The 26,897-nt window shown below is 47.3% G+C and overlaps 1 protein-coding gene across 5 annotated transcripts in view; it reads right to left on the reverse strand.

The window, feature by feature from the left end:
- The window catches only part of CERS3 (ceramide synthase 3), a 300,147-nt gene that overhangs the window by 133,643 nt on the left and 139,607 nt on the right, over nt 1–26,897 (reverse strand). The window contains exons 1-2 of one of the 5 annotated variants that reach the window (XM_063925674.1): nt 8,361–8,465; nt 8,063–8,236 (exon numbers count right to left, since the gene is read on the reverse strand). The exons of 1 other annotated variant lie outside the window; for it this stretch is intronic. In XM_063925674.1, the coding sequence (XP_063781744.1) occupies nt 8,063–8,235 (173 nt within the window). In that variant the 5' untranslated portion in view covers nt 8,236; nt 8,361–8,465. Of the gene's footprint in view, nt 1–8,062; nt 8,466–26,897 lie in introns of those variants that run through there. 3 more of the 5 variants (XM_063925673.1, XM_063925672.1, XM_063925671.1) reach the window with 3 other exon arrangements.

The raw sequence follows: 26,897 nt of genomic DNA on the forward strand, positions 1-26,897 counted from the left end.
TCTTATCAGGGGAAGACCACGCTTCTTCACATAACTCATTTAATTCATGTGACGGGGGAAAAGTCACTGGCTGCTTTTTCTCCCCAAACATATTTACCCTCTTGTCAGGGACAGGGTCAGCCTCTGAAATGTGTAATACATTTTTCATTGCAATAATCATGTATCGGATGGCCTTAGTCATTTTGGGCTGTAATAGTGCCTCATCCTCGTCGACGCTGGAGTCGGACTCCGTGTCGACATCTGTGTCAACCAACTGAGATAGTGGGCGTTTTTGAGACGCTGACGGCCTCTGAGGCGCCTGGGCAGGGCCGGGTTGAGAGCCCGGCTGTCCCCCGGCAGCAACATAATCAAATCTCTTATGTAATGAGTTTACATTGTCATTTAAGACCTTCCACATATCCATCCAATCTGGTGTCGGCACCGACGGGGGCGACACCACATTTATCTGCACTTGCTCCGCCTCCACGTAACCCTCCTCAAACATGTCGACACAGCCGTACCGACACACAGCACACACACAGGGAATGCTCTGACTGAGGACAGGACCCCACAAGGTCTATAGGGAGACAGAGAAAGAGTATGCCAGCACACACCACAGCGCTATATACACAGGGATACACACTACCAGAAGTGATTTTTTTTTCCCAATAGCTGCTGTATCAATACACCTTTTGCCTAAATTTGTGCCCCCCCCTCTCTTTTTACCCTCTTAGTGCCAGGAGACTGCAGGGGAGAGCCTGGGGAGCGTCCTTCCAGCGGAGCTGTGAAGAGAAATGGCGCTGGTGTGCTGAGGAAGAAGGCCCCGCCCCCTCAGCGGCGGGCTTCTGTCCCGCTGTTTCTGACTAAAAAATGGCGGGGGTTTTACACATATACAGTCACAGACTGTATTATGTGTCTTTTTTATGCCAAAGGTATTCTTATTGCTGCCCAGGGCGCCCCCCCCCCCCCCCCAGCGCCCTGCACCCTACAGTGACCGGAGTGTGTGGTGTGCAGTGGGAGCAATGGCGCACAGCTGCGGTGCTGTGCGCTACCTTAATGAAGACAGGAGTCTTCAGCCGCCGATTTCATCACCAACTTCTGATCTTCTGGCTCTGCGAGGGGGACGGCGGCGCGGCTCCGGGAACAGACGACCGAGGACCTTTGCCTGTGTTCGAACCCTCTGGAGATAATGGTGTCCAGTAGCCTAAGAAGCGCAACCTAGCTGTGAACAGGTACGTTTGCTTCTCTCCCCTCGGTCCCACGTAGCAGTGAGTCTGTTGCCAGCAGATCTCACTGAAAATAAAAAACCTAACATTACTTTCTTTACTAGCAGGTTCAGGAGAGCCCACTAGGTGCATCCAGCTATGGCCGGGCACAGATTCTAACGGAGGTCTGGAGGAGGGGCATAGAGGGAGGAGCCAGTGCACACCAGATAGTACCTAATCTTTCTTTTAGAGTGCCCAGTCTCCTGCGGAGCCAGTCTATTCCCCATGGTCCTTACGGAGTCCCCAGCATCCACTAGGACGTCAGAGAAAAAAAGATACGCACTATATAAACTGCAAGTTCTATCCCAGTAGCATAAAACAACTGTAAATTTATATCTCATGATTCTCTGTTGAAAAAGATTGACTTCTATGGCTGCTGGCTTTTGTCAATCTGTAACAGTCATTTTCTTATAATCACTGTTTATTCTCCTGAGTCAACAAACATCACAAAACATATGATAACACCTGCGATACCAGAGTACGGAAAACGGACTTGAAGACAAAACACTGTATATTACCCTGCACACGGCCACCAATAGGCAAAAGATAACACTATACAGGTGTTATACAATGAAAATATATATTGGAAAATAGATACTATAGTACAATGAACAATAACGCACACTAAGGTATCAGAGTCAAAAACTGAAGAACAAGGGCCAGAATTATACATGTATCTGTCTGCGGAGCCTATCTTGTGTTTATTCAAACTGTGCACGCAAATATGGGTGATGAAGTGTCGTCGTACATTCCCACTGCATGTACGCTAACCACCAGAGGCAAGACTGGGTTGTGATGGAGCGTTCTCATGCAGGCAGAGGTCAGTGAGGGAGTGTTCAGACAAATGCGAGCTACGCAGCCTTGGAAGTAAGCAGATATACAAGGCGTACCTTCTGCACCTACTATAGGGCAGGTTCAAGTGCTACAAAAGGATGGTGACTGGTAGCAAGCCAGGCACATACACTAGACCACAGGTTCTCAAACTCGGTCCTCAGGACCCCACACAGTGCATGTTTTGCAGGTCACCTCACTGAATCACAAGTGAAATAATTAACTCCACCTGTGGACCTTTTAAAATGTGTCAGCGAGTAATTAATACACCTGTGCACCTGCTGGGTTACCTGCAAAACATGCACTGTGTGGGGTCCTTAGGACCGAGTTTGAGAACCACTGCACTAGACACACGGATGTAGCGGCATTTCGAGATGCATTCAGCTCTGCATGTGAGTGTTCTGTGTACACTCCATTTTAAGCAATGTGCGCCCCTGATTTACTTCCAACTCAGTCACTGATATGGGAATTCTCAACTGATAAACAATGTGAGAAATCAAAGCTATTGCATAAGCTACAGGAACAATAGAACAATGGAAAAGTATTTGCACCAACGAATACTGCATAATTATACATAATGAAGTTTAAGAAACTCTATTGTGCTCAAAGGAAAGTGGCACACACATCTAATCTAGCAGTTAGTATCAGGCTTTTTTCACGCTATTATCACATGAAATCTACTGTGTGTTTCCAGCTTTAGTTATTGTCTCACACATGCCCTCCTCTAACTTTTTTTATATCACCAGGTAGAATTGTTTATGGTCACATCCTCAAGAAACCACACAAAACTTATTTGTTCTCTTCTGGAGCAACAAACATGACAACTCTTCCTGGTGATGTATACTGTACATATGAATAAACACAGAATGTACTGTATTCAGTATAGGTGGAAGGATATTATGGGGGGCCATTCAGACCCGAACGCAGCCTCGCATCTGTACCCAGCGGCTGCATTCAGGTGGTCTGCGCATGCGCACTGGCTGCAGACCCTGCACCTTGCGGCAGCATCCTGGAAGGATGAGAACCTGTATGCTAGATAAAGGAGTACCTTGAGAACCCAGAAGCCGTCCCTGACAGACCGAGTTATTTTATTTTCTCAGGCAGATAGAGGTGTGTGCCTCCGTCTCTATAGTAGAGGATGGGCACCATGTGGCTGTAATGTAGTGATTTGGGTCTATGTGAAGGGTGTGGAGACAAATATGGCAATTCTATGAAACTGCACTGTTAACCCGACCCAGTCACAACAGACCAACATAATACATACACATATACACCAATATTATATTACGTGGAACTGACCCCATAGAACCCCAAATCCCCATCTCACATTCACCATTTTCTTGGATTTCACACAAAAAATCTTATTCCCCACAATATCCCTCACTGTATGTAATTGGGCAAATTTTCCTATCTAACACACTTCACCATATTTTACGTCTAAATTTTCCCCCCTGATACAGTGTTTTGAACAGTTTTGGAATAAAATCATAGGATAAGTAAAACGCTCCTGCAATGGTCAGATCGGGAGGACGATATAGCATGTGCTAGACACACAATATTGCTGCCGATATATAATATCTCGTTGTAGAGCTCAAAAGAAAGTACACACTGAGGAAAAAAATTGCTCAGTATGTACGTGTGTGCACTGCTCCGATAATCGGATCGGCACGTTTATTGGTTGGATTGCATTACTATATCAGACAGTTAAACATATTAACTGTACAAATGTTTTTTTGTTTTGTTCTTTTATGGAAATGTATCCATGTGTAAACAGTTTTTTTGTCTGGATTTTAACACAAGCTGCTATGGTCAACTGCAAATGCCTTGTGTGTTTTTCCCTGATATTACTTCAAGTGGGGTGTGTTTAGGCTCATTTTTCACTCCTGTCATACATTCCCGTAGGTTCAGAAATCCTGCCTCAGGCATTTTAGAAATTAGTTGTTGGAGTGAGCTTTAAGGGGGGTACTGACGGAAGAGATGTGTGCTGAGCGATCTGAACACAGACCGCTCAGCACAGCACAATGTGCTGAGCAGGAGGGGGGGGGGGGGGGGGGGGGGTGAGGACGGACGGGGGGCCGCTCACTTCACACAACGGTGAAGTGAGCGACCCGCTAGACTGAGTCTGCATGCAGGCTCTATCTAGCACCGGTGATAGCGATGCGCGGCTATTGCTGTGAGGCATACACACTGCAGATCCGTGCTTAAAATCTAAGCAATCTAGTCAGATTGCTTAGTTTTTAAACACAGATCTCTCCATGTGTACTCCCCTTAAGTTCCTGAGACACTGAGCTCACTTCATCTGTAAGAGCCAAATACTGCCAGCAGCACGGTGATGTCACTGAATGTTTCACAGGAGCCCAGTAAGCATGCTCATGCCAGTTAAATAGCTCTGGGAATTAGCTTCCGGTGCTATTCAATTCAGCGCAATGTGTCCCCCGATGACAGAATTACTTCTCGCACCCCTCCAGGGGTGCGGGCAGAAATCTAACAAAAGTGCTGGCACGATGCTGTTTTCTGGCCTTAGTGCACCAGACACAGCATCGTGCCAGAACTTAAACTGGAGAATGCCAGTTCTCCTGACAAAGCACCCTATTTAGTCCGCAAGAACTGCATTGAATTGAATAGCACTGAGAGCTAATTCCCAGCACTAGTTAATTGGCACAGAATTGAACAGACCCCTACGTGCTAATCCTCATAGAGAGATAAAGTCTCAACACAGCCTGTAACATGGCAGTTAGGAGCTGATTGGCTTGTACTTTATCCCTCTCCAAAGTTTAGTACATACACACCTTTGAATGTATATCTTCTATAAAGACACATACCTTAATAATCCTGGGGTGGGGGGGTGGATTTCAAATGAATATGTATTTGTTTCATTTTTGCTGGACAGCTGAGCAATGATCCCCAACAAGGTAATACTTGCTCCCAGACAGTCGGGGGCAATTCTGGCCTTGGGTGAGCTGCTATTACAATGTGCGATTAGAATAATAAAACGTTTGGGAACAATTGCATTACAGTCCTGGCAATGACAATCACATCATCCATCTATTGAACAGGGGAGAATGTCAAAACCACCTCTCTTTGATAAACATTTTTATACAGTAAAATCGATTTACTTTTCCATATTACGTAGTTTGAGCACCTATCATTTATTCCACACAAAAAACATACCTATTATTATCTGCCCCTGGAGGCATTTAAAAAGCAAACGCAGTAGTTATTCTTTATACAAATCAGTAGGTGTTTAGAAATCGGAGAAGTTTTACAAGCTTCTACGTTATGTATGTTAATTCTTGCTACACACCCCACGCTTCCTGATCGCCTGAGTCTGAGTAACTCAGGGAAGTGACTGACTCATGATGCCTTCAAAAGACAGGACCTGGGGACTTTTTGACAGTAAGCAATGTGCATGGTGGAGGCAGGGAACTTTTATGATGCGTTGCTCAGAGGAGTGTAGCTCTTCCATACAAGAAAACATTACTACAATCCTGCATTTGCAAAATGTATTTGGATCATGGCCAGTTTTGAATGAGTTAACTGTTCATTTCTGACCACCATACATCATTTAAAATGAGAATGAACAATATATACATAAAAATTCAGTTCATTTAAAGAAATTTTCCAGACATAGATGACTTTAGTTTACTTGCTTACACACACCTTCCACTTATTTTAGTGCATACATTACTTTATTGTTCTTTTTTCCCCTTATATTTACATCAGCAGGCAGAGTTGTTCAATGCCCTGTATTACAAAATAGCTTTGAGGTGCTCTTTGCAATTGACACAATTGTATGCAGATATCGGCAACCACGGTTATCAAGTCTGTCTAAAAACCAGCACAGGATGAAAATAATCAGGAAAATATGACATAAGAGATCAGCATAGAAAGAAGCCATGAAAGGAAATTTAGTAAAGTCTCAGGAGAGTATGCACCAGTGAATAAATGACAGGCCTGTAACTAAATTGGTCTATAGTTCAGGACACAGTGGAGATCTAAAGAAGAAAAAGAAGATTGCTGGGATAAAAAACAAAGTACTTAAAACAAATCAACAAAATGGTAAAATGAAGGAATTAACTCAATAGATGGTGCTTATGTAACTGGAAGAGATGGGTCAACAGCCCAGGTAACACAGCACTGAGAGCTGTCACTGCTCAGCCACCATTATGGGCAATCAACTTAGGTTCTTAGGATATTATGATAATAAAAATATTTACAACAAGCTGACATATTGCTATTCCTTTATTACTGAACTAGGCAGAGTAATGTTGTTTTTAGTTGTTGTTTTTTTTTTTTTTATTTGCGTTCTGGTCATCACATGAAGGGAATCGAGAGGAGAAAAATAGGGGGGACTCGGACAAAAGCTAACCTTGGGCCAAAGTCACCAACTCCCCCTAAGTCTTCCACAATCCAAAAACCTCTCAAATTTGCTGCCTTGACTGCGTATACAGTTTCTCTCCTCATCTAGTCACCTCCAGCAATTCTGGCATGCCAAAATGCTGTTAACATGCGTACCTATTGTCTCCTCTTCTCCCACTTTGACTATGGTAAACTCCTGCTATCTGGGATCTATTCACCATCTATTCTCGCTTCAATACATCTTTAATGTTGCAACAACACTGTTCTGCCTCTTTCACAGCTCCACATCTTCCCCACTCTGCAAATACCTACAATTGCACCCCCACAACAATTTATTTTGTCAGTGTTTTATGTATGGCCTTACAAATATACAGTACCAATAACATCTATGTACTATACATATGGATACACACAGCTCCAATCAGAAGGTTTATTCCATTAAAATTGCTCTACCATCAACAAAAAAGGTTTTCCTAAAATGCCCCCTCCCCATAAAAAAAACGCCCTGTAAGAGGTAGATTGGATCACTGCTGTACAAAGCGGCCCCCAAGTTTCCAGCTAGGAGTAAGGGGCACATTACAAAAATATTTTCCTCGATTAGAATTACATTTTAAAGCAATATTCTTCTAGGCTAGGGGCGAAGGTCAGTAGATGGGCAAGCCATACAGTGAAGTATACACTGACACGTTAATGAATGAATGCTCATTTGTGATTAAACATCTGGAATTTTCTACTAAATGGATATTAACAATGATACATTGTATGTTATCAAAACGTATTTCTGTAAACGTGGTGGGCCTGCTCCTCCCAGTGCTTGGGCTTTCCCTCAAAACTGCAAGGCGGCACCGAGCATCCCTGCAACTGTGCAGCGAGTCACCCCACCTGCACAGGCCAGGAGACAGGAATGTGTGACAGTGCTAGGTGAGGCAGGAGAGGGTAGCACCCATCCAGGCTCTGCTGTTTATATAAACATATACTCTCGTGTGTGGGTGTCTGAACTCACTCACCCCAGGACTAGACAGAGAGAAAGGAGCAAGGAGAGAGAGAGAGAGAGAGAGAGGCAGAAACGGGAAGAGAGAGAGAGAGACAGTGTGAAGAGTTCGCTGTCACTCCCGGGCCGGCTTCCTCTTCTGCACTGCCAGGCTGGCAAGGAGGAGCCGCTATGTCCCGGGGCCGCTGCACTGTACGCTGTAAGAGCGCACACAGCAATAGCGGCTATGGAAGCCCTCTCTCTGTCCCCCCCATCACCCGGGGCCTCTGTGATCAGAGACTTGTTGCTGCTCTAGGCCCGAGGCTACACACACACACACACACACAGATCACACATGTAACATGTTGCAGCTTCCCGGCACACACATGCAGTCTCCTTGCTGGGGTAGCGGCAGCACCGCCCCAGTGCCCCGGGCAGAGGAGCAGTGTGTGTCTCCCCAGATGCTGATAGCAGCCCACAGAGTGCCAGGCAGCCGGGGCACCCCACACACAGCAGGATGCCCCCTCCCCGCAGGACGCGTCCCGTGCATACAGCGCTATCAACAAGTTGCTGCCGGCAGCTGGCTCTGTGGCCTCTCCCTCCCCACACCCCCGGGAGCTCCCCCGCTGCTGCCTGGGATGGGGACTCGGGCTCTTACCTCTCGAAGCCGAACCGGAGCAGCATGAAGACCAGGGCACAGGGGAGGGTGACATAGAGCTGGGAAGGCGACACGTAGCCGGTGCCCTCGCTGTTCTCCAGGTCATCCCAGGTGTAGTTACACGGCAGCCAGATCCGCTCCCACCAGAACCAGTCACTCAGGGTCTGCAGCATTCTAGGAGCGGAGAGGGAGAGAGTGAGAGCGGGCGGCACAGGGGGGGAGGCAGCGGGAGCGCGGATCCTCCTCTCCTCCAGCTAATGCAAATGACCCGGCGCCGGCCGCAGCCTCTCACACTGACACTGCTGCTGCTGCTGCTGCTGCTGGCGGAGAGCGCGGCGCTCGCACAGGGGAAGTGATTCATTCTGGGAGCAGGTCGTCTCTCTCTGACTTTTTCCCCCCCACCTCCTCTTACTTTTTTTTTTCTTTGTACTAATCCAGCTTTATAAAGTGGGAGCAAGTGGCCGTGTGCAGCCCAGTGAGGGCAGAGGATGTGCCACATCCTGCTACATACATGTACACATGTGTGTCTGAGAGCGCTCTGTGCTGTCACACATGAGGCTGCTACACTCACACCTATCATCTCTCCATTGTTGGGGATTGCCCTGTGCAGGATCAGCTATTTTTTTCTAATAAGCTGCCCCCTGTCATTGCTGCCATAGGAGTCCACGTAAAAAAATTGTTGCTCTCTGACATTCTCCTTCGGGACTAGTAAAAAGTAGCCTGGGTAACCCGGGCAGCACAAGGACTAGGGGCACCGCATATCTGTCATTCTACATATCTCTATACCCTCTATATCCGGCCACACCGACTATAGGCCTACTTATAATTGGTGGTAGTTTGGCCCCTAAGAAGTATCATTCCAACACTCAGCAATAAAGAATGATTTTTTTCCCCGCTATATATCAGTTTATTCCTGCTGGCACAGTTCTAATAAGTAGCGAATGCGAGCACCCTGCACTTTCACTACTGATCACAGCGGCAAAAAGTTATTGCTGGGTTCTGTCCTGGTACTGTTCATGTACACATGCGCGGCCTTAGGAACTTTTAAAAGTGGTCCAGATCGCAGTCCCCATTGTAAATAATAAGGATTGAGGTCTGTGCCGTTAGTTTGCCTAATCTATGAGATATCGCTACATTCAGAGTGTATTATATAAACTAGTTACTTAAATCATTGTAGATTTTTGGATGAGGTAAATTAGGTTAATAAATAGGCCTCTAAATTCTGAACAGTGCATCTTGCTATACACAGGTAATAAAACTTTAAAGCTATTGCACCTCCTAGGTGGCCTAACATTTAACTTGGGTGATTTAAAGCTTAACAGCTCACTCTGGGAACTTCCCAAACAGAGGAGATACACACATTACATACATTATATATAGAAACATAGAATTTGCTGAAACCTACAATTTAACACCCAAAAAACATACAAAAAACTCATATCGACCTTCTCATAAAAACATAGAAGGCTATTCAAATATTGGCGAATACTAGTGGGCGTCTATCAGAGCTATTCAAATGTTGGTCCGATCAGATGTTCAGTAGCCACAGCGGTCACATTTCAGCTCGCATCTCCAGAGGCTGTGAGCGGAATGTGTGAGAAATTGGCTGTTAGGGCTACCAAACAGGACTTTTCCCTGTCATGCCTGTTAGTGTAGATGGATTTTGCCACTTTACGTGGTTAAAACCTAACTGAGCATGACAACCACGATAATTAAAGGGTGCCAAGAATAATTGAATAGCAACAATAGGCGCCCTTTACTTATCGCCATGAACGAACATTTGAATAGTCCCATAGAATTTGAGGGCCAATGAGAAACACATGGCCCATCTAGTCTGACCCTTTTTTTATCCTTTTGATGCTTAGACCTTTTCATGTAACCAGCAGTTACTCTGTCCAGTGTAACCACCACTATAATTCTTGTCTTTCCAAAGATTGTTTGCTCTATATGCATGCCACTGCTGTTTGCAGGATTCCCTTTATCCTAACTACAGTAAGTAGAAATACTTAACTTCCTTATCAGACATTAGTTTGGAGGGGGTGGGGATGAGAGATAACGAAGGAGAAGGGACTGGATGGCTGTCTGCTGTGAGCAAACAAACCTTCAGATCTTTCATACAGTATCTGCTAACATTCCAATTTGCAATGTTAAACCCTATGCAGGCATAATTCTCAGCACTGGATAAATAAATGAATTAGTCAATGTACTTTAGCCATAATAAAATGATGTGCACTTAATTGGATCTGCTTCATGTTGTTTCTATTACCTTTGATGTAGATACACTACATTTAAACACAGAATTCTAGTGGGGGCTAAGTGTTTGTTTTTCGAACAAGCAAAAGAAAAAATACCCCACAGCAATAATAATAGAATTAGGAAATGCAACGTAATATAAGTTATATTAAAGAAAACAGAAAAGAAAAGTGACTGATTGCGCTATTTCTCCAGGTGCGTATATGAATAAAAACACGTGTTTTTCACTTCTCTGGTGTTTATTTTAGTACAAACGTTATATCTCATACAACAATATAATAAAAAATTAAGTATGCATACTCATTAGGGGCACATTCTAAAAAATTATTTTATAATAATAAAAATGATGATATTTCTCTGTTTTAGACATCCAGTGCTCAAATCTATCAGAGACAATTAATAGTTACACTCCTGGATTAAAATGCAACATAATTTATGTATCCACAACGTTTAAACTGTGATTTTCCAAGGTGAAAACTCAGTTCTCTGTTTAAAGACACAGTTTCCACAACATTGAATATTGCTTATCTTCGTTGTATTAGAACTCAGACTTTAGCATAGGACCACAGTTCTCATTCATATAATTGCAAAGTCCATAGACTGACAGTTTCTAAATAGAGCCGCTTACCACCGTGTCCGTGGATGCAGACGTGATGGGGAGATCCTCGCCGTGCACAGCGATGCTGGTTTGCTTTCCTTCTCCCCGTCCGTCCTCCGTGGTGGTAGCGGTGCTGGATGGTTTCTAACCCTCAACGTGAGTGGGGCCGCTTGTATGTGGACAATTTTCAGAATAGACTCTCCACCTTGCTAGCCGCGTCTCCTTTGATTGCAGTTCAGCTGGAGCGGCAGGTGTGTAGGAGGTCTCGTTGGTTGTCCTTAGCTCCCAATCCGGCAGGGTTGATCCCAAACAATGTCGCTGATCACTTGGCAGGGTGAAAGGCAATTCTCTAACGCGTTTCGCACACAGGTGCTTCCTCAAAGAGTCTTTGTGTGCGAAACGCGTTAGAGAATTGCCTTTCACCCTGCCAAGTGATCAGCGACATTGTTTGGGATCAACCCTGCCGGATTGGGAGCTAAGGACAACCAACGAGACCTCCTACACACCTGCCGCTCCAGCTGAACTGCAATCAAAGGAGACGCGGCTAGCAAGGTGGAGAGTCTATTCTGAAAATTGTCCACATACAAGCGGCCCCACTCACGTTGAGGGTTAGAAACCATCCAGCACCGCTACCACCACGGAGGACGGACGGGGAGAAGGAAAGCAAACCAGCATCGCTGTGCACGGCGAGGATCTCCCCATCACGTCTGCATCCACGGACACGGTGGTAAGCGGCTCTATTTAGAAACTGTCAGTCTATGGACTTTGCAATTATATGAATGAGAACTGTGGTCCTATGCTAAAGTCTGAGTTCTAATACAACGAAGATAAGCAATATTCAATGTTGTGGAAACTGTGTCTTTAAACAGAGAACTGAGTTTTCACCTTGGAAAATCACAGTTTAAACGTTGTGGATACATAAATTATGTTGCATTTTAATCCAGGAGTGTAACTATTAATTGTCTCTGATAGATTTGAGCACTGGATGTCTAAAACAGAGAAATATCATCATTTTTATTATTATAAAATAATTTTTTAGAATGTGCCCCTAATGAGTATGCATACTTAATTTTTTATTATATTGTTGTATGAGATATAACGTTTGTACTAAAATAAACACCAGAGAAGTGAAAAACACGTGTTTTTATTCATATACGCACCTGGAGAAATAGCGCAATCAGTCACTTTTCTTTTTTCTTGTGTAGCTTCTTGATCAGTGTTTTGATCAAGTTTTAGCTGTACGTACACAGGTACAGCTGGACAAAGATTGCAGCTCTAAATTTATAAATCTCAAATTAAGAGTAAATAATACAATTAACAAATTAGCGCCTGGATCAGGGTTGTTTTTTCATATTAAAGAAAACAACAACAGTGAGGCATACAGTAGTATACATCATGTAAAAACAAAACAAAAAAAAACATTAATATTAACCCTCTTTAAGTAAATATGTCACCATACTTACCAAATGCAATAGCTTGTAAATTAATACAACGCTACAAAATTTGCATTTTCTTACATTTCTCTTACGTCCTAGTGGATACTGGGGTCTTGTACTTTAGTACCATGGGGTATAGATCGGGTCCACTGGAGCCTGGCACTTTAAAAACCTTTAGTGTGTGTATGTGTGTGCTGGCTCCTACCCTCTATGCCCCTCCTACCAGACTCAGTTTAGAAAAATGTGCCCAAGGAGCTGGGTGCTTTTTTAAGGAGCTCCAGAGATTTTCCTTTATTTTTTATTTTATTATTTTCAGGTAGTAATGCTTGGCAATCAGGCTACCTGCATCGTGGGACTTAGAGGTGGGACCGAACCAACCTCCTGAGGGTTAATGGTTCATAATCCCAGCTGACAGAACACTGAGCTCCTGAAGTACTGATCACACATCTTTAGTATGTGTACCCATGCCAGCAGCTAGCCGCCACCCTCTAACAGATGCTGAAGTTACCAGGTGCGGTGAGCGTTACACCGAGGTCCCGGGTTTCCGGATCTCCGGTGCAGTTTTGGCGGCAAGTCACGCAGCAGTCACGGGCCCGGAGCTGCGGTGCCCGCCGCGGGCAAACTGTCTCAGGGCTATTGCCCCGCAGTGCTCACTGTTTCAAGGCTTTGAGTGTACTGTACTATTTATATTTTTACTATGTGGCCAGTATAAACTTGGTAGGGACCGCGCGCCATTACAAGGGCGGGTGCTTCCCGGAGTGGGACCAGCAGCGGGAAGGCGCCATTTCCTCCTGATGCGGATCTTCAAGGCTGCATGCACGCTGCTCCACCAGGATCCACGCTGCTAGAGACTGTTAAACTGGTACCAGGGGGTCATAGAAAGGGGGGAGCTCGCCAGTGGTAGCGCCGCTGCACTAATATCAGGTCATACACATATTTCTACACACTGTGCTGTTGAATTCTGTGTGCTGGTGTCCGCTCCTCAGTGTCACTCCAGGAGCTCTCTAGGATCTGTGTGGAGGTGTTGGTCAGTGAGTTGCGCTGTATTACTATTGTGTAAGATGTCTGTTGACATCGTTATGTGTGCTGCTTGTGACTCTACCCCGTCCTCAGTGGGGTCATTCATGTGTGAGCAATGTTCCTTATCTCCACAGGGACCTAGCTTACAGCCACCTGACTGGCTAGGTAGCTTTAAAAGCATGATTCAGAATATAAATTCAGAATTAGCTGCAGCTAAAAGAGAGAGACAGGTGTTAAAGCACTCTATTGATTGTGTGGCTAAAGCAGCAGATACTCTAGCCCCCTCTAGTGGTTTCACATAAATGCTCACTGCCACAGGTGCTCCAGTCTGATTCTGATCAGCCTGATGTGGATGATGATGGTATGGATGAGGACACTTTTCTGTCCCCTAGGGTGGAGACTCTCATTTTTGCTATACGAAAGGTCCTTCACATTCCGGATCAGGAGGCAGAACCAGAGGTGGAGTTATACTTTATTGTCAGACCCAAGACCTCAGCTACTTTTCCTGTGTCTAAGGAATAAAACTCCCTGGCCAGGGAGGCTTGGTTGAACCCTGATAAAAAAAAATGTAAAGTTCCTCAAAGGTTTTTCACTACTTTTCCCCTCCCAGCTTAGGACAGGAAGGTATGGGAACCCCCCCATTTTGGGCCTGCTTTTCTGCAAAGGGGACAGGACGACTGATCCGTAGTAAGGAGAGGATGAATGGGGCCATGTATCGTGAGATTTTGGGCAAAAGCCTCCTTCCCTCAGTAAGAGCATTGAAGATGGAACATGGCTGGGTCTTCCAGCATGACAATGACCCCAAACACACCGCCCGGGCAACTAAAGAGTGGCTCCGTAAGAAGCATTTCAAGGTCCTGGAGTGGCCTAGCCAGTCTCCAGACCTCAACCAAATAGGAAATCTGTGGAGGGAGTTGAAAGTCCGTGTTGCCCGGCGACAGCCCCAAAACATGACAGATCTAGAGAAGATCTGCATGGAAGAGTGGGCCAAAATACCTGCTACAGTGTGTGCAAACCTGATCAAGAACTACAGGAAACGTTTGACCTCTGTAATTGCCAACCGAGGTTATATTACAAAGTATTGAGTTAAACTATTTGATTGTCCAAATATTTATTTTCCACAAGAATATACAAATAAATTGTTTAAAAATCATACAATGTGATTTCCTAGCTTTTCTTTTCTTTTCAGATTCTGTCTCTCACAGTTGAAGTGTACCTATGATGGAAATTACAGACCTCTCATCTTTTTAAGTGGGTCAACTTGCACAATCGGTGGCTGTCCAAATACTTTTCTCTAACGTCCTAAGTGGATGCTGGGGACTCTGTAAGGACCATGGGGATTAGCGGCTCCGCAGGAGACTGGGCACAACTATAAAGAAAGCTTTTAGACTACTGGTGTGCACTGGCTCCTCCCACTAAGACCCTCCTCCAGACCTCAGTTAGATTCTTGTGCCCGGCCGAGCTGGATGCACACTAGGGGCTCTCCTGAGCACCTAGAAAGAAAGTATATTTAGGTTTTTTATTTTCAGTGAGATCTGCTGGCAACAGACTCACTGCAGCGAGGGACTAAGGGGAGAAGAAGCGAACCTACCTAACAGGTGGTAGTTTGGGCTTCTTAGGCTACTGGACACCATTAGCTCCAGAGGGATCGACCGCAGGACCCGACCTTGGTGTTCGTTCCCGGAGCCGCGCCGCCGTCCCCCTTACAGAGCCAGAAGCACGAAGAAGGTCCGGAAAATCGGCGGCAGAAGACTTCAGTCTTCACCAAGGTAGCGCACAGCACTGCAGCTGTGCGCCATTGCTCCTCATGTACACCTCACACTTCGGTCACTGATGGGTGCAGGGCGCTGGGGGGGGGGCGCCCTGAGGGCAATAAATAACACCTTGGCTGGCAAATATACATCATATATAGCCCTAGAGCAGTGGTGGGCAATTATTTCAGCTGAGGGGCCACTTGACATTTCCTGTCAGTATCCGAGGGCCACATACAAAATAGCAGCTCCCCCCACTTGCCAAAAATATAGGGACGTGGCTTCATGTGGAAGGGGTGTGGGCAAAAAATAATACAGATTCATATTAGGCTGCACAATAGTCTCCATTATTCAAATTGCGCCACACAGCGCCACTTACACACATTACACCAGGTAGAGCCCCTTTTACACACATTACGGCAGGTAGAGAGCCTTTTTACACATTAACATTTTATTTAGGATAATTATTGCGCAGCAAGCAAATTATCCAGTGTCTTATGGCCCCTGGGGAAAGGTTTGACACAGTGACAGAACACGGGGGGTGTGACACGGTGACAGAACATGGTGGGGGTGACACGGTGACAGAACACGGTGGGGGTGACACGGTGACAGAACACGGTGGGGGTGACACGGTGACAGAACACGGTGGGGAGGACACAGTGACAGAACACGGGGGGTGTGACACGGTGACAGAACACGGTGGGAGTGACACGGTGACAGAACACAGGGGGTGTGACACGGTGACAGAACACGGTGGGGGTGACACGGTGACAGAACACGGTGGGGGTGACACGGTGACAGAACACGGTGGGGGTGACACGGTGACAGAACACGGGGGTCACACGGTGACAGAACACGGGGGGTGACACAGTGACAGAACACGGTGGGGGTGACAGAACACGGGGGGTGTGACACGGTGACAGAACACGGGGAGGGGGGGTGACAGAACACGGGTGTGTGACACAGTGACAGAACAGGTGGGGGTGACACGGTGACAGAACACCGGGGGTGTGACACAGTAACAGAACACGGGGAGGGGCGGTGACAGTAACAGAACACGGATGTGTGACATGGTGACAGAACACGGGGATGTGACACAGTGAAAGAACACGGGGAGGGGGGGTGACAGTGACAGAACACGGTGGGGGTGACACGGTGACAGAACACGGGGAGGGGGGGTGACAGAACACGGATGTGTGACACGGTGACAGAACACGGGGGGTGTGACACAGTGACAGAACACGGTGGGGGTGACACAGTGACAGAACACGGGGGGGTGACACAGTGACAGAACACAGGGGGGGTGACACAGTGACAGAACACGGGGGGTGACACAGTGACAGAACACGGGGGGGTGACACAGTGACAGAACACAGGGGGGTGACACAGTGACAGGACACGGGGGGGGGTGACACAGTGACAGAACACGGTGGGGGTGACACAGTGACAGAACACGGGAGGGGTTGGTACAGTGAGCGCTAAAGATCTCTCCCCCAAACCTAGAACAGTCTGATGCCACTGCCCGCACACACAAATATACGCACACTATCACACACACTTTCTCACACACACACACACACACACACACACACACACACACACTTTCTTTCTCTCCCTTTTCCCATTAACTTACTGATCTGGCTGGCAGTGGCAGGATTCAGAATGGATCTGTAGTAGTCTGGCTCTTGTCCCGTGTAGCTCCGCCCCCTGAGGTCCTGTGTAGCCCCGCCCCCTCATCGGCATGTAGCCCCGCCCCCTTTATGGCTGAACACAGCCGTTGTCACTGGGGACTCTGGTGGCGGGAGGAGGAGGCTGCTACAACGCAGCAGGGGAGAGAGGCGCCGCCGGCAGCTTGGAGGTACTGCAGTGCAGAGCAATGACAAGCAGCTCAGCCGGTCGGGCCGCTTGTCATTGCTCGCTGGTGGGAGGCAGTGGGCCGGGCAGGATCGGTTTGCGGGCCGCATCCGGCCCGCGGGCCGTATTTTGCCCACCCCTACCCTAGAGGCTATATAGATGTAAAATTACCCCTGCCAGTATTACAGAAAAAGCGGGAGAAAGTCAGCTGAAAAGGGGGCGGGGCTTCTCCCTCAGCACACTGGCGCCATTTTTCCCTTACAGTTCCGCTGGAAGGAAGCTCCCTGGCTCTCCCCTGCAGTCTGAATACGACAGAAGGGTAAAAAAGAGAGGGGGGGCACTAAATTTAGGCGCACTATAGATAAGATATATATGTAATATATATATAAAAAGCAGCTATAGGGAAAACACTCATTGATACTTAGTGGGATCCCTGTGTTATATAGCGCTCTGGTGTGTGCTGGCATACTCTCTCTCTCTGTCTCTCCAAAGGGCTTTGTGGGGTCCTGTCCTCTGTCAGAGCATTCCCTGTGTGTTTGCGGTGTGTCGGTACGGCTGTGTCGACATGTTTGATGAGGAGACTTATGTGGAGGCGGAGCAGATGCCTGTAAATGTGATGTCACCCCCTGCGGGGTCGACACCTGAGTGGATGGTGCTGTGGAAGGAATTACGTGATAGTGTCGACTCCTTACATAAAAGGTTTGACGACATACCAAATGTGGGACAGCCGGCTTCTCAGCCTGTGTCTGCCCAGGCGTCTCAAAAACCATCAGGGGCTCTAAAACGCCCGCTACCTCAGATGGTTGACACAGATGTCGACACGGATACTGACTCCAGTGTCGACGACGATGAGACTAATGTAACTTCCAGTAGGGCCACACGTTACATGATTGAGGCAATGAAAAATGTGTTGCACATTTCTGATGTTACCCCCGGTACCACAAAAAAGGGTATAATGTTTGGAGAGAAAAAACTACCAGTAGCTTTTCCTCCATCTGAAGAGTTAAATGAAGTGTGTGAAGAAGCGTGGGCTTCCCCTGATAAAAAGCTGGTAATTTCTAAGAGGTTACTAATGGCGTACCCTTTCCCGCCAGAGGATAGGTCAAGCTGGGAAACATCCCCTAGGGTGGATAAAGCGCTCACATGCTTGTCAAAAAAGGTGGCACTACCGGATACGGCCGCCCTGAAGGAATCTGCTGATAGAAAGCAGGAGGCTATCCTGAAATCTATATATACACACACAGGTGTTATACTGAGACCGGCTATAGCTTCAGCCTGGATGTGCAGTGCTGCTGCTGCGTGGTCAGATTCCCTGTCAGATAATATAGATACCCTAGACAGGGACACTATATTGCTAAACGTAGAGCATATAAAAGACGCACTTTTATACATGAGGGATGCACAGAGGGATATTTGCCGGCTGGCATCCACAATTAGTGCAATGTCCATTTCTGCCAGGAGAGGGTTATGGACTCGGCAGTGGACAGGTGATGCAGATTCCAAACGACATATGGAAGTTCTGCCTTATAAGGGTGAGGAATTGTTCGGGGATAGTCTCTCGGACCTCGTTTCCATAGCAACAGCTGGGAAATCTACATTTTTACCCCATGTTCCCTCACAACCAAAGAAAGCACCGTATTATCAGGTACAGTCCTTTCGGCCCAATAGGGGCAAGCGGGTTAAAGGCGCGTCCTTTCTGCCCAGAGGCAGAGGTAGGGGAAAAAAGCTGCAGCATACAGCAAGTTCCCAGGAGCAAAAGTCCTCCCCCGCTTCCTCTAAGTCCACAGCATGACGCTGGGGCTCCACAGGCGGAGCCAGGTACGGTGGGGGCCCGTCTCAAAAATTTCAGCAATCAGTGGGCTCGCTCACGGGTGGATCCCTGGATCCTTCAAGTAGTATCTCAGGGGTACAAACTGGAATTCGAGACGTCTCCCCCCGCCGTTTCCTCAAATCTGCCTTGCAACCACTCCCTCAGGCAGGGAGGCAGTGTTACAGGCAATTCAAAAGCTGTATTCACAACAAGTGATAGTAAAGGTGCCCCTACTTCAACAAGGAAGGGGTTACTATTCCACAATGTTTGTGGTACCGAAACCGGACGGTTCGGTGAGACCCATTTTAAATTTGAAATCCTTGAACACATATATAAAAAAATTCAAGTTCAAGATGGAATCGCTCAGGGCGGTTATTGCAAGCCTGGACGAGGGAGATTACATGGTATCGCTGGACATCAAGGATGCTTAACTACATGTCCCCATTTACCATCCTCACCAGGAGTAACTCAGGTTTGTGGTACAAGATTGTCATTACCAATTCCAGACGTTGCCGTTCGGTCTCTCCACGGCTCCGAGGGTCTTTACCAAGGTAATGGCGGAAATGATGATACTCCTTCGAAGGAAGGGAGTTTTAATTATCCCGTACTTGGACGATCTCCTGATAAAGGAGAGGTCCAGAGAGCAGTTGTTGGTAGCACTATCTCGGGAAGTGCTACAACAGCACGGCTGGATTCTAAACATTCCAAAGTCACAGCTGGTCCCTACGACACGCCTGCTATTCCTAGGGATGGTTCTGGACACAGAACAGAGAAAAGTGTTTCTCCCGGAGGAGAAGGCCAAGCAGCTGTCATCTCTAGTCAGAGGCCTCCTAAAACCAAAACAGGTGTCGGTGCATCATTGCACGCGGATCCTGGGAAAAATGGTAGCTTCCTACAAAGCGATTCCATTCGGCAGGTTTCATGCAAGAACCTTTCAGTGGGACCTGTTGGACAAGTGGTCCGGATCGCATCTTCAGATGCATCGTCTGATAACCCTGTCTCCAAGGACAAGGGTGTCTCTGCTGTGGTGGCTGCAGAGTGCTCATCTTCAAGAGGGCCGCAGATTCGGCATACAGGACTGGGTCCTGGTGACCACGGATGCCAGCCTTCGAGGCTGGGGAGCAGTCACACAGGGAAGAAACTTCCAAGGACTATGGTCAAGTCAGGAGACTTCCCTGCACATAAATATTCTGGAACTAAGGGCCATTTACAATGCCCTAAGTCAGGCAAAACCCCTGCTTCAAAACCAGCCGGTACTGATCCAGTCAGACAACATCACGGCGGTCGCCCATGTAAATCGACAGGGCGGCACGAGAAGCAGGACGGCGATGGCAGAAGCCACAAGGATTCTCCGATGGGCGGAAAATCACGTGTTAGCACTGTCAGCAGTGTTCATTCCGGGAGTGGACAACTGGGAAGCAGACTTCCTCAGCAGGCACGACCTCCACCCGGGAGAGTGGGGACTTCATCCAGAAGTCTTTCAAATGATTGTAAACCAGTGGGAAAAACCACAGGTGGACATGATGGCGTCCCGCCTAAACAAAAAGCTAGAAAAATATTGCGCCAGGTCGAGAGACCCGCAGGCGATAGCTGTGGACGCTCTGGTAACACCGTGGGTGTACCGATCGGTTTATGTGTTCCCTCCTCTTCCTCTCATACCAAAGGTACTGAGGATAATAAGGAGAAGAGGAGTAAGAACTATACTCATTGTTCCGGATTGGCCAAGAAGAGCGTGGTATCCGGAACTTCAAGAAATGATGTCAGAGGACCCATGGCCTCTACCGCTCAGACAAGACCTGCTGCAGCAGGGGCCCTGTCTGTTCCAAGACTTACCGCGGCTGCGTTTGACGGCATGGCGGTTGAACACCGGATCCTGAAGGAAAAGGGCATTCCGGAGGAAGTCATTCCTACGCTGATTAAAGCTAGGAAAGAAGTAACCGCAAACCATTATCACCGCATATGGCGAAAATATGTTGCGTGGTGTGAGGCCAGGAAGGCCCCAACAGAAGAATTTCAGCTGGGCCGGTTCCTGCACTTCCTACAGTCAGGGGTGACTATGGGCCTAAAATTGGGTTCCATTAAGGTTCAGATTTCGGCTCTATCGATTTTCTTCCAGAGAGAATTGGCTTCACTACCTGAAGTTCAGACTTTTGTTAAGGGAGTGCTACATATTCAGCCCCCTTTTGTGCCTCCAGTGGCACCTTGGGATCTCAACGTGGTGTTGGATTTCCTAAAGTCACATTGGTTTGAGCCACTGAAAACCGTGGATTTGAAATATCTCACGTGGAAAGTGGTCATGTTATTGGCTTTGGCTTCGGCCAGGCGTGTTTCAGAATTGGCGGCTTTGTCATGTAATAGCCCTTATCTGATATTCCATATGGATAGGGCAGAATTGAGGACTCGTCCCCAGTTTCTCCCCAAAGTGGTATCAGCTTTTCATCTGAACCAACCTATCGTGGTATATACGATACGTGGTATACCATTCAACCAGCGCCTTACTAAACAGTGGTATTATTTCGTTTATCAGGGGTCCTGCGTCTCCTTTAGACCTTCCCGTGTGTAGGGAGGTTCTCAGACCTCAATCACGTGTTCAGTACCGTGAAAAAGAAATGAATGCAAAATAGTGTGATACCATTTAAAAATTTATAACACACAAAGTTTAAAAAACAATTAGAAGAATACACCACGCATGTGGTAAATACATGAATAAAACACTCTGGGTCTTCGACAGAAGGTAGGCTAATTACCAGATGTATGAAGAAACAAGCTCATATAGATGTAGTTTGGATGCAAGTCCAAAACAGGGGAAATCACCAGGCTGCAGCACCGGGGTTCCTCAATGGCAAGGTTCTCACATCAGCCGTGTTAGTCTCCTCTCCTTGTCGTCCACACCAGGCAGAAGTCCCGAATGGAGCACCTACGCGTTACGACCCTCCTATCGTGGTGCCTGCGGCTACAAATGACTTGGAGGCTTCCAAGTTGTTGGATGTAGTCAGGGCCCTGAAAATTTATGTTTCCAGGACAGCTGGAGTCAGAAAGACTGACTCGCTCTTTATCCTGTATGCGCCCAACAAGTTGGGTGCACCTGCTTCAAAGCAGACTATTGCTCGCTGGATATGTAGTACGATTCAGCTTGCACATTCTGCGGCTGGACTGCCGCATCCTAAATCAGTAAAAGCCCATTCCACGAGGAAAGTGGGCTCTTCTTGGGCGGCTGCCCGAGGGGTCTCGGCTCTTCAACTTTGCCGAGCTGCAACTTGGTCAGGGGCAAACACGTTTGCAAAATTCTACAAATTTGATACCCTGGCTGAGGAGGACCTTGAGTTCTCTCATTCGGTGCTGCAGAGTCATCCGCACTCTCCTGCCCATTTGGGAGCTTTGGTATAATCCCCATGGTCCTTACGGAGTCCCCAGCATCCACTTAGGACGTTAGAGAAAATAAGAATTTACTCACCGGTAATTCTATTTCTCATAGTCCGTAGTGGATGCTGGGCGCCCATCCCAAGTGCGGATTGTCTGCAATACTTGTATATAGTTATTGCTTAACTAAAGGGTTATTATTGAGCTATCTGTTGAGACTGAGGCTCAGTTGTTATCATGCTGTTAACTGGGTATTGTATCACGAGTTATACGGTGTGATTGGTGTGGCTGGTATGAGTCTTACCCGGGATTCAAAATCCTTCCTAATTGTGTCAGCTCTTCCGGGCACAGTATCCTAACTGAGGTCTGGAGGAGGGTCTTAGTGGGAGGAGCCAGTGCACACCAGTAGTCTAAAAGCTTTCTTTATAGTTGTGCCCAGTCTCCTGCGGAGCCGCTAATCCCCATGGTCCTTACGGAGTCCCCAGCATCCACTACGGACTATGAGAAATAGAATTACCGGTGAGTAAATTCTTATTTTTTGCCTCACTGTACACACACTAAAGGTTTTTAAAGTGCCAGGCTCCAGTGGACCCGATCTATACCCCATGGTACTAAAGTACAAGACCCCAGTATCCACTACGGACTAGGAGAAAGGAAATTACCGGTAGATATCAAATTCCTATTTTAATTAAAATAAGAAGTAAATTACAATTAAGATGGGTACACACTAGGATATTCGACCGATTTCAGCCAGTTCAGAACAATATAGTCTAGTGTGTACAGGCAGCACGTCGCTCGATGCTCACTCCCATGGGTCGTCTGCAACATCGCCCGTCAGACCTGCATGCAGGTCCGACGGGCCATAACACAGACGAGCCGCCACCGTCGAACCTGACATTGTGTGCATGCACTTGCCGATGCTGGGGTCCCGTCGTAAACGATGTTGCATCGAGCGTACATCGTTTTAATGTGTACATAGCCTTACTGTTACAGATACTCACCCAGTGCTTTGCATCACAGTAGACCGACTATGGGGTCTACTCTTGAAGCAGTGAAAAGTGTGGAGAAATTGCTCATGGCAACCAATCAACACTGAAGTAACATTTATAATTTGCATACTATACAATTGTAGGGAGCAGCTGATTGGTTGCCATGGGAAACTTCTCCACAGGCTCAATTCTCCACTCTTTGCACTGCTTCATGAATAGAGCCCTATAAACTGTATAGGGGCACAGGTAACTTACTTTAACTGCCTTTTTTTTTTCTTTTTTCTCTTTTTTTTTATCCTAGGGTCAGAGTAAAATATGAGCTGAACAATAAGCAAGAACAGTAATGGTGTCCATTTTGTTGAAGTCAAAGTTAACTTAAACATAGTAAAATCATTGCAAAAATGCGTTAGTATGCAGAGTGCTGTTTGTTTATAACGTGAGCATTAAGTGGGACTGTCTTATTATTCTTTATTTATACCACAAGGTTTCTTTAAAAGTTTTTTCCTCCTTGTAACAGACAGAATTGTCGGTGAGGGGAGCAGGATTCTCTGAGCAATCGGAAGCCACACTTATAGGCCCTACGCACTGGGCGATAATACTCAACGATATGAACGATCTCGTTCATTAATGAACAAGATACCGTTCATATCTTTGAGTGTGGAGGCACCAGCGATGAACGATGCGCAGCCCCGCACTCATTCATCGCTGGTGCCCCGTCGCCTGTGCATGCAGGCCAATATGGACGATCTCGTCCATATTTGCCTGCACTTCTATGGAGCCGGGTGACGGGGGGAGTGAAGAAACTTCACTCCCCCCGTCACTGCCCCCCCACCACTGGGTCGCCCGTCGGCCGTATCCGCCGTAGGGCAGCTCAGCGGCGGATCGCTCAATGTGTAGGGCCGTTAAGTGCACCCTACTAGTAATCCTACGCAGTGCGCCTAAGATGGCTGCCGCACCTGGTACCTTGTGAGGGTGGAATACACGGGTGGTCTTCAGTATGCCGGCTGTCGGGATCCCGGCGTACAGTATACCGGCGCCGGAATCCCGGCAGCCGGCATACCGACACTTATTCTCCCTCGTGGGGGTCCATGACCCCCTGGAGGGAGAATAAAATAGCGTGGTGCGCGTAGCGCGCCACCGTGCCCACAAGGGGCTCATTTTCGCTCGCCACACTGTCGGTAAGCCGGCAGTCGGGCTCCCGGCGCCGGTATGCTGGTCGCTGGGAGCTTGACCGCCAGCATACCATACCACACCCGAATACACTGCCCCTGGAGGTTATTACCCAAAATGCCTACACCAATCATGCATTATTGTTTCTGTGTGTTTTGGGGTTTTTTTGTGTTTTTTTTATTGTCTGTGTGGTTTATCTTTTGATGTAATACTTAAATCTTCTGTATTATGTGCACTGTTCTAGTTGGCGCCGCGGATGGCTGCCTCGGTGCTGCTCTGCCAAGCAGCCTTCGTTTTTAGTCTTGCATGTATAATATGTCTAATATGTCAAGTCTATTGTACAGTTGCAATGTGCAGTATCAACTCATACGTATAATGTTTGTAATGTATGCTACGTTTTCCCCCCTTCTTATGCTATGTATTCCCCCTTCATGTTGCTGCTTGGCGATGCATTGTACCACAAAGAATTCCTAGTGTACGTGAGTACACCTGGCCAATAAAGCTGATTCTGATTCTGTTAATATACATTTTGTTGCCAAATAAAGTGAAACATTTGAAGGAATTTAATTACAACTTATGTTAATTTGAGAGCATCAGGATTCCAAAATACTAGTAAATACGTATGAATTGTGCTACTCAATGGCAAAGTGACTAGCATTGCTACTCACAGCACAGGTTCATGGGTTCAATTCCCAACTAAGTCCTTATCTGTGTGGGGTTTGCATCTTCTCCTCATGTTTGCATGGGATTCCTCTAGGTGTGCTGTTTTCCTCCCCCACTCCAAAACATATTTTGGTAGGTTAATTAACTGCTAAATTTACCTTGGGTTCGGTCAGGCCCGGCGCTAACCGCTCAGCAAAGGAATGCAGTGCAGGTAGGCGCCAGGGGTGAGAGGCGCTCTACCCACTCTGCATCCCTGTGCTGAGTTGCCCTGCTGATGCCGGCTGCTGCGCCTGTCACACTGTACGACAGGCAGCGGCGCCGGCATCATGAAGCCTCCGTCCTCTCCCCTCCCTGTTACAGACTCACCGCAATGTGCTGGCTGGATCTAAAAGGGGGCGGACCTACACAGGGATAAGGGGGTGGAGCTACACGGGACCAAGCTGCAGTTGCAACACAGAAGGACTAGTTGCCAGGTTTCTTTATGTAAGTGGCTGGAAAGAGTGAGTGAAAGTGTGTGTGAGTGTATATGTATACAGTATGTGTGTATGTGACTGTATGTACAGTATGTACGTGGTGTATGTGTGACAGTGCAGTATAATGTGTGTAAGCATCACCGCTTCAGGGGGCGTTGCGTCTTGTATAAGCGTCACTGGTACAGAGGGCATTATGTGTGCAAGCGTCACTGGTAAAGGGGGGTGTTACGTGTGTAAGCGTCACTGGTACAGGGGGTGTTACGTGTGTAAGCGTCACTGGTACAGGGGGCGTTACGTGTCTAAGCGGAACTGGTACAGGGGGCGTTACGTGTCTAAGCGGAACTGGTACAGAGGGCGTTATGTGTGTAAGCGGCACTGGTACAGGGGGTGTTACGTGTGTAAGCATCACTGGTACAGTGGGCGTTACGTGTGTAAGCGGAACTGCTACAGGGGGCGTTACGTGTCTAAGCGGAACTGGTACAGGGGGCGTAACGTGTGTAAGCGGCACTGGTACAGGGGGCGTTACGTATGTAAGCGGCACTGGTACAGGGGGCGTTACGTGTGTAAGCGGCACTGGTACAGGGGCCGTTACGTGTGTAAGCGGCACTGCTACAGGTGGCATTACGTGTGTAAGCGGAACTGGTACAGGGGGCGTTACGTGTGTAAGCGGCACTGGTACATGGAGCGTTACGTGTGTAAGCGTCACTGGTACAGGGGGCGCTGCGTGTGTAAGCGCCACTGGTACAATGGGCGCTACGTGTGTAAGCGTCACTGGTACAGGGGGCGTTGCGTGTGTAAGCGTCACTGGTACAGGGGGCGTTACATGTGCAAGAGTCATTGCAACAGGGTGAGATACGTGTGCAAGCGTCAATGCTACAGGGTGCGTTACGTGTGTAAGCATCACTGCTGCAGGGGGCGTCACGTGTGTAAGCATCACTGCGTCTTGTATAAGCGTCACTGGTACAGGGGGCGTTAGGTGTGTAAGCATCACTACTGCAGGGGGCTTTACGTGTGTAAGTCTCACTACTACAGGGAGCATTATGTGTGCTGTCCCTTTGTAAAGTATGGGAGGGTGCAAATTTATAGTTTGCAGGGGGGCGCCGAACACCTTAGCACCGGCCCTGGTTTCGGTGTTGTGGAATTTAAGCTCCAGTGGAGCAAGGACTAACGGAAATAACAAATATACTGTATACAGCACTGTATAATTAGTGGCACTATAGAAATATATGGTAATAATAAATCAAGATTTCTAGTGACAAAAGTGGAATGTTCTAGGAAATAAAAACAACAGGTCATATATTAGGCCTAGCAGTAATACACTACTGATGTGTGATTAGCAGGCTGTGTGTTTCAGGAACCATGCTTGTGAGTAGTGGATGGTATAAATGTGTGTGGCTGCATGGTTCAACATATCAACAACACCTCATAACTAGGCTTGCCACACTATCCCTTTAAACC

Source organism: Pseudophryne corroboree, chromosome 6 (assembly GCF_028390025.1).
Source record: "Pseudophryne corroboree isolate aPseCor3 chromosome 6, aPseCor3.hap2, whole genome shotgun sequence".
Lineage (NCBI taxonomy): Eukaryota > Metazoa > Chordata > Amphibia > Anura > Myobatrachidae > Pseudophryne > Pseudophryne corroboree.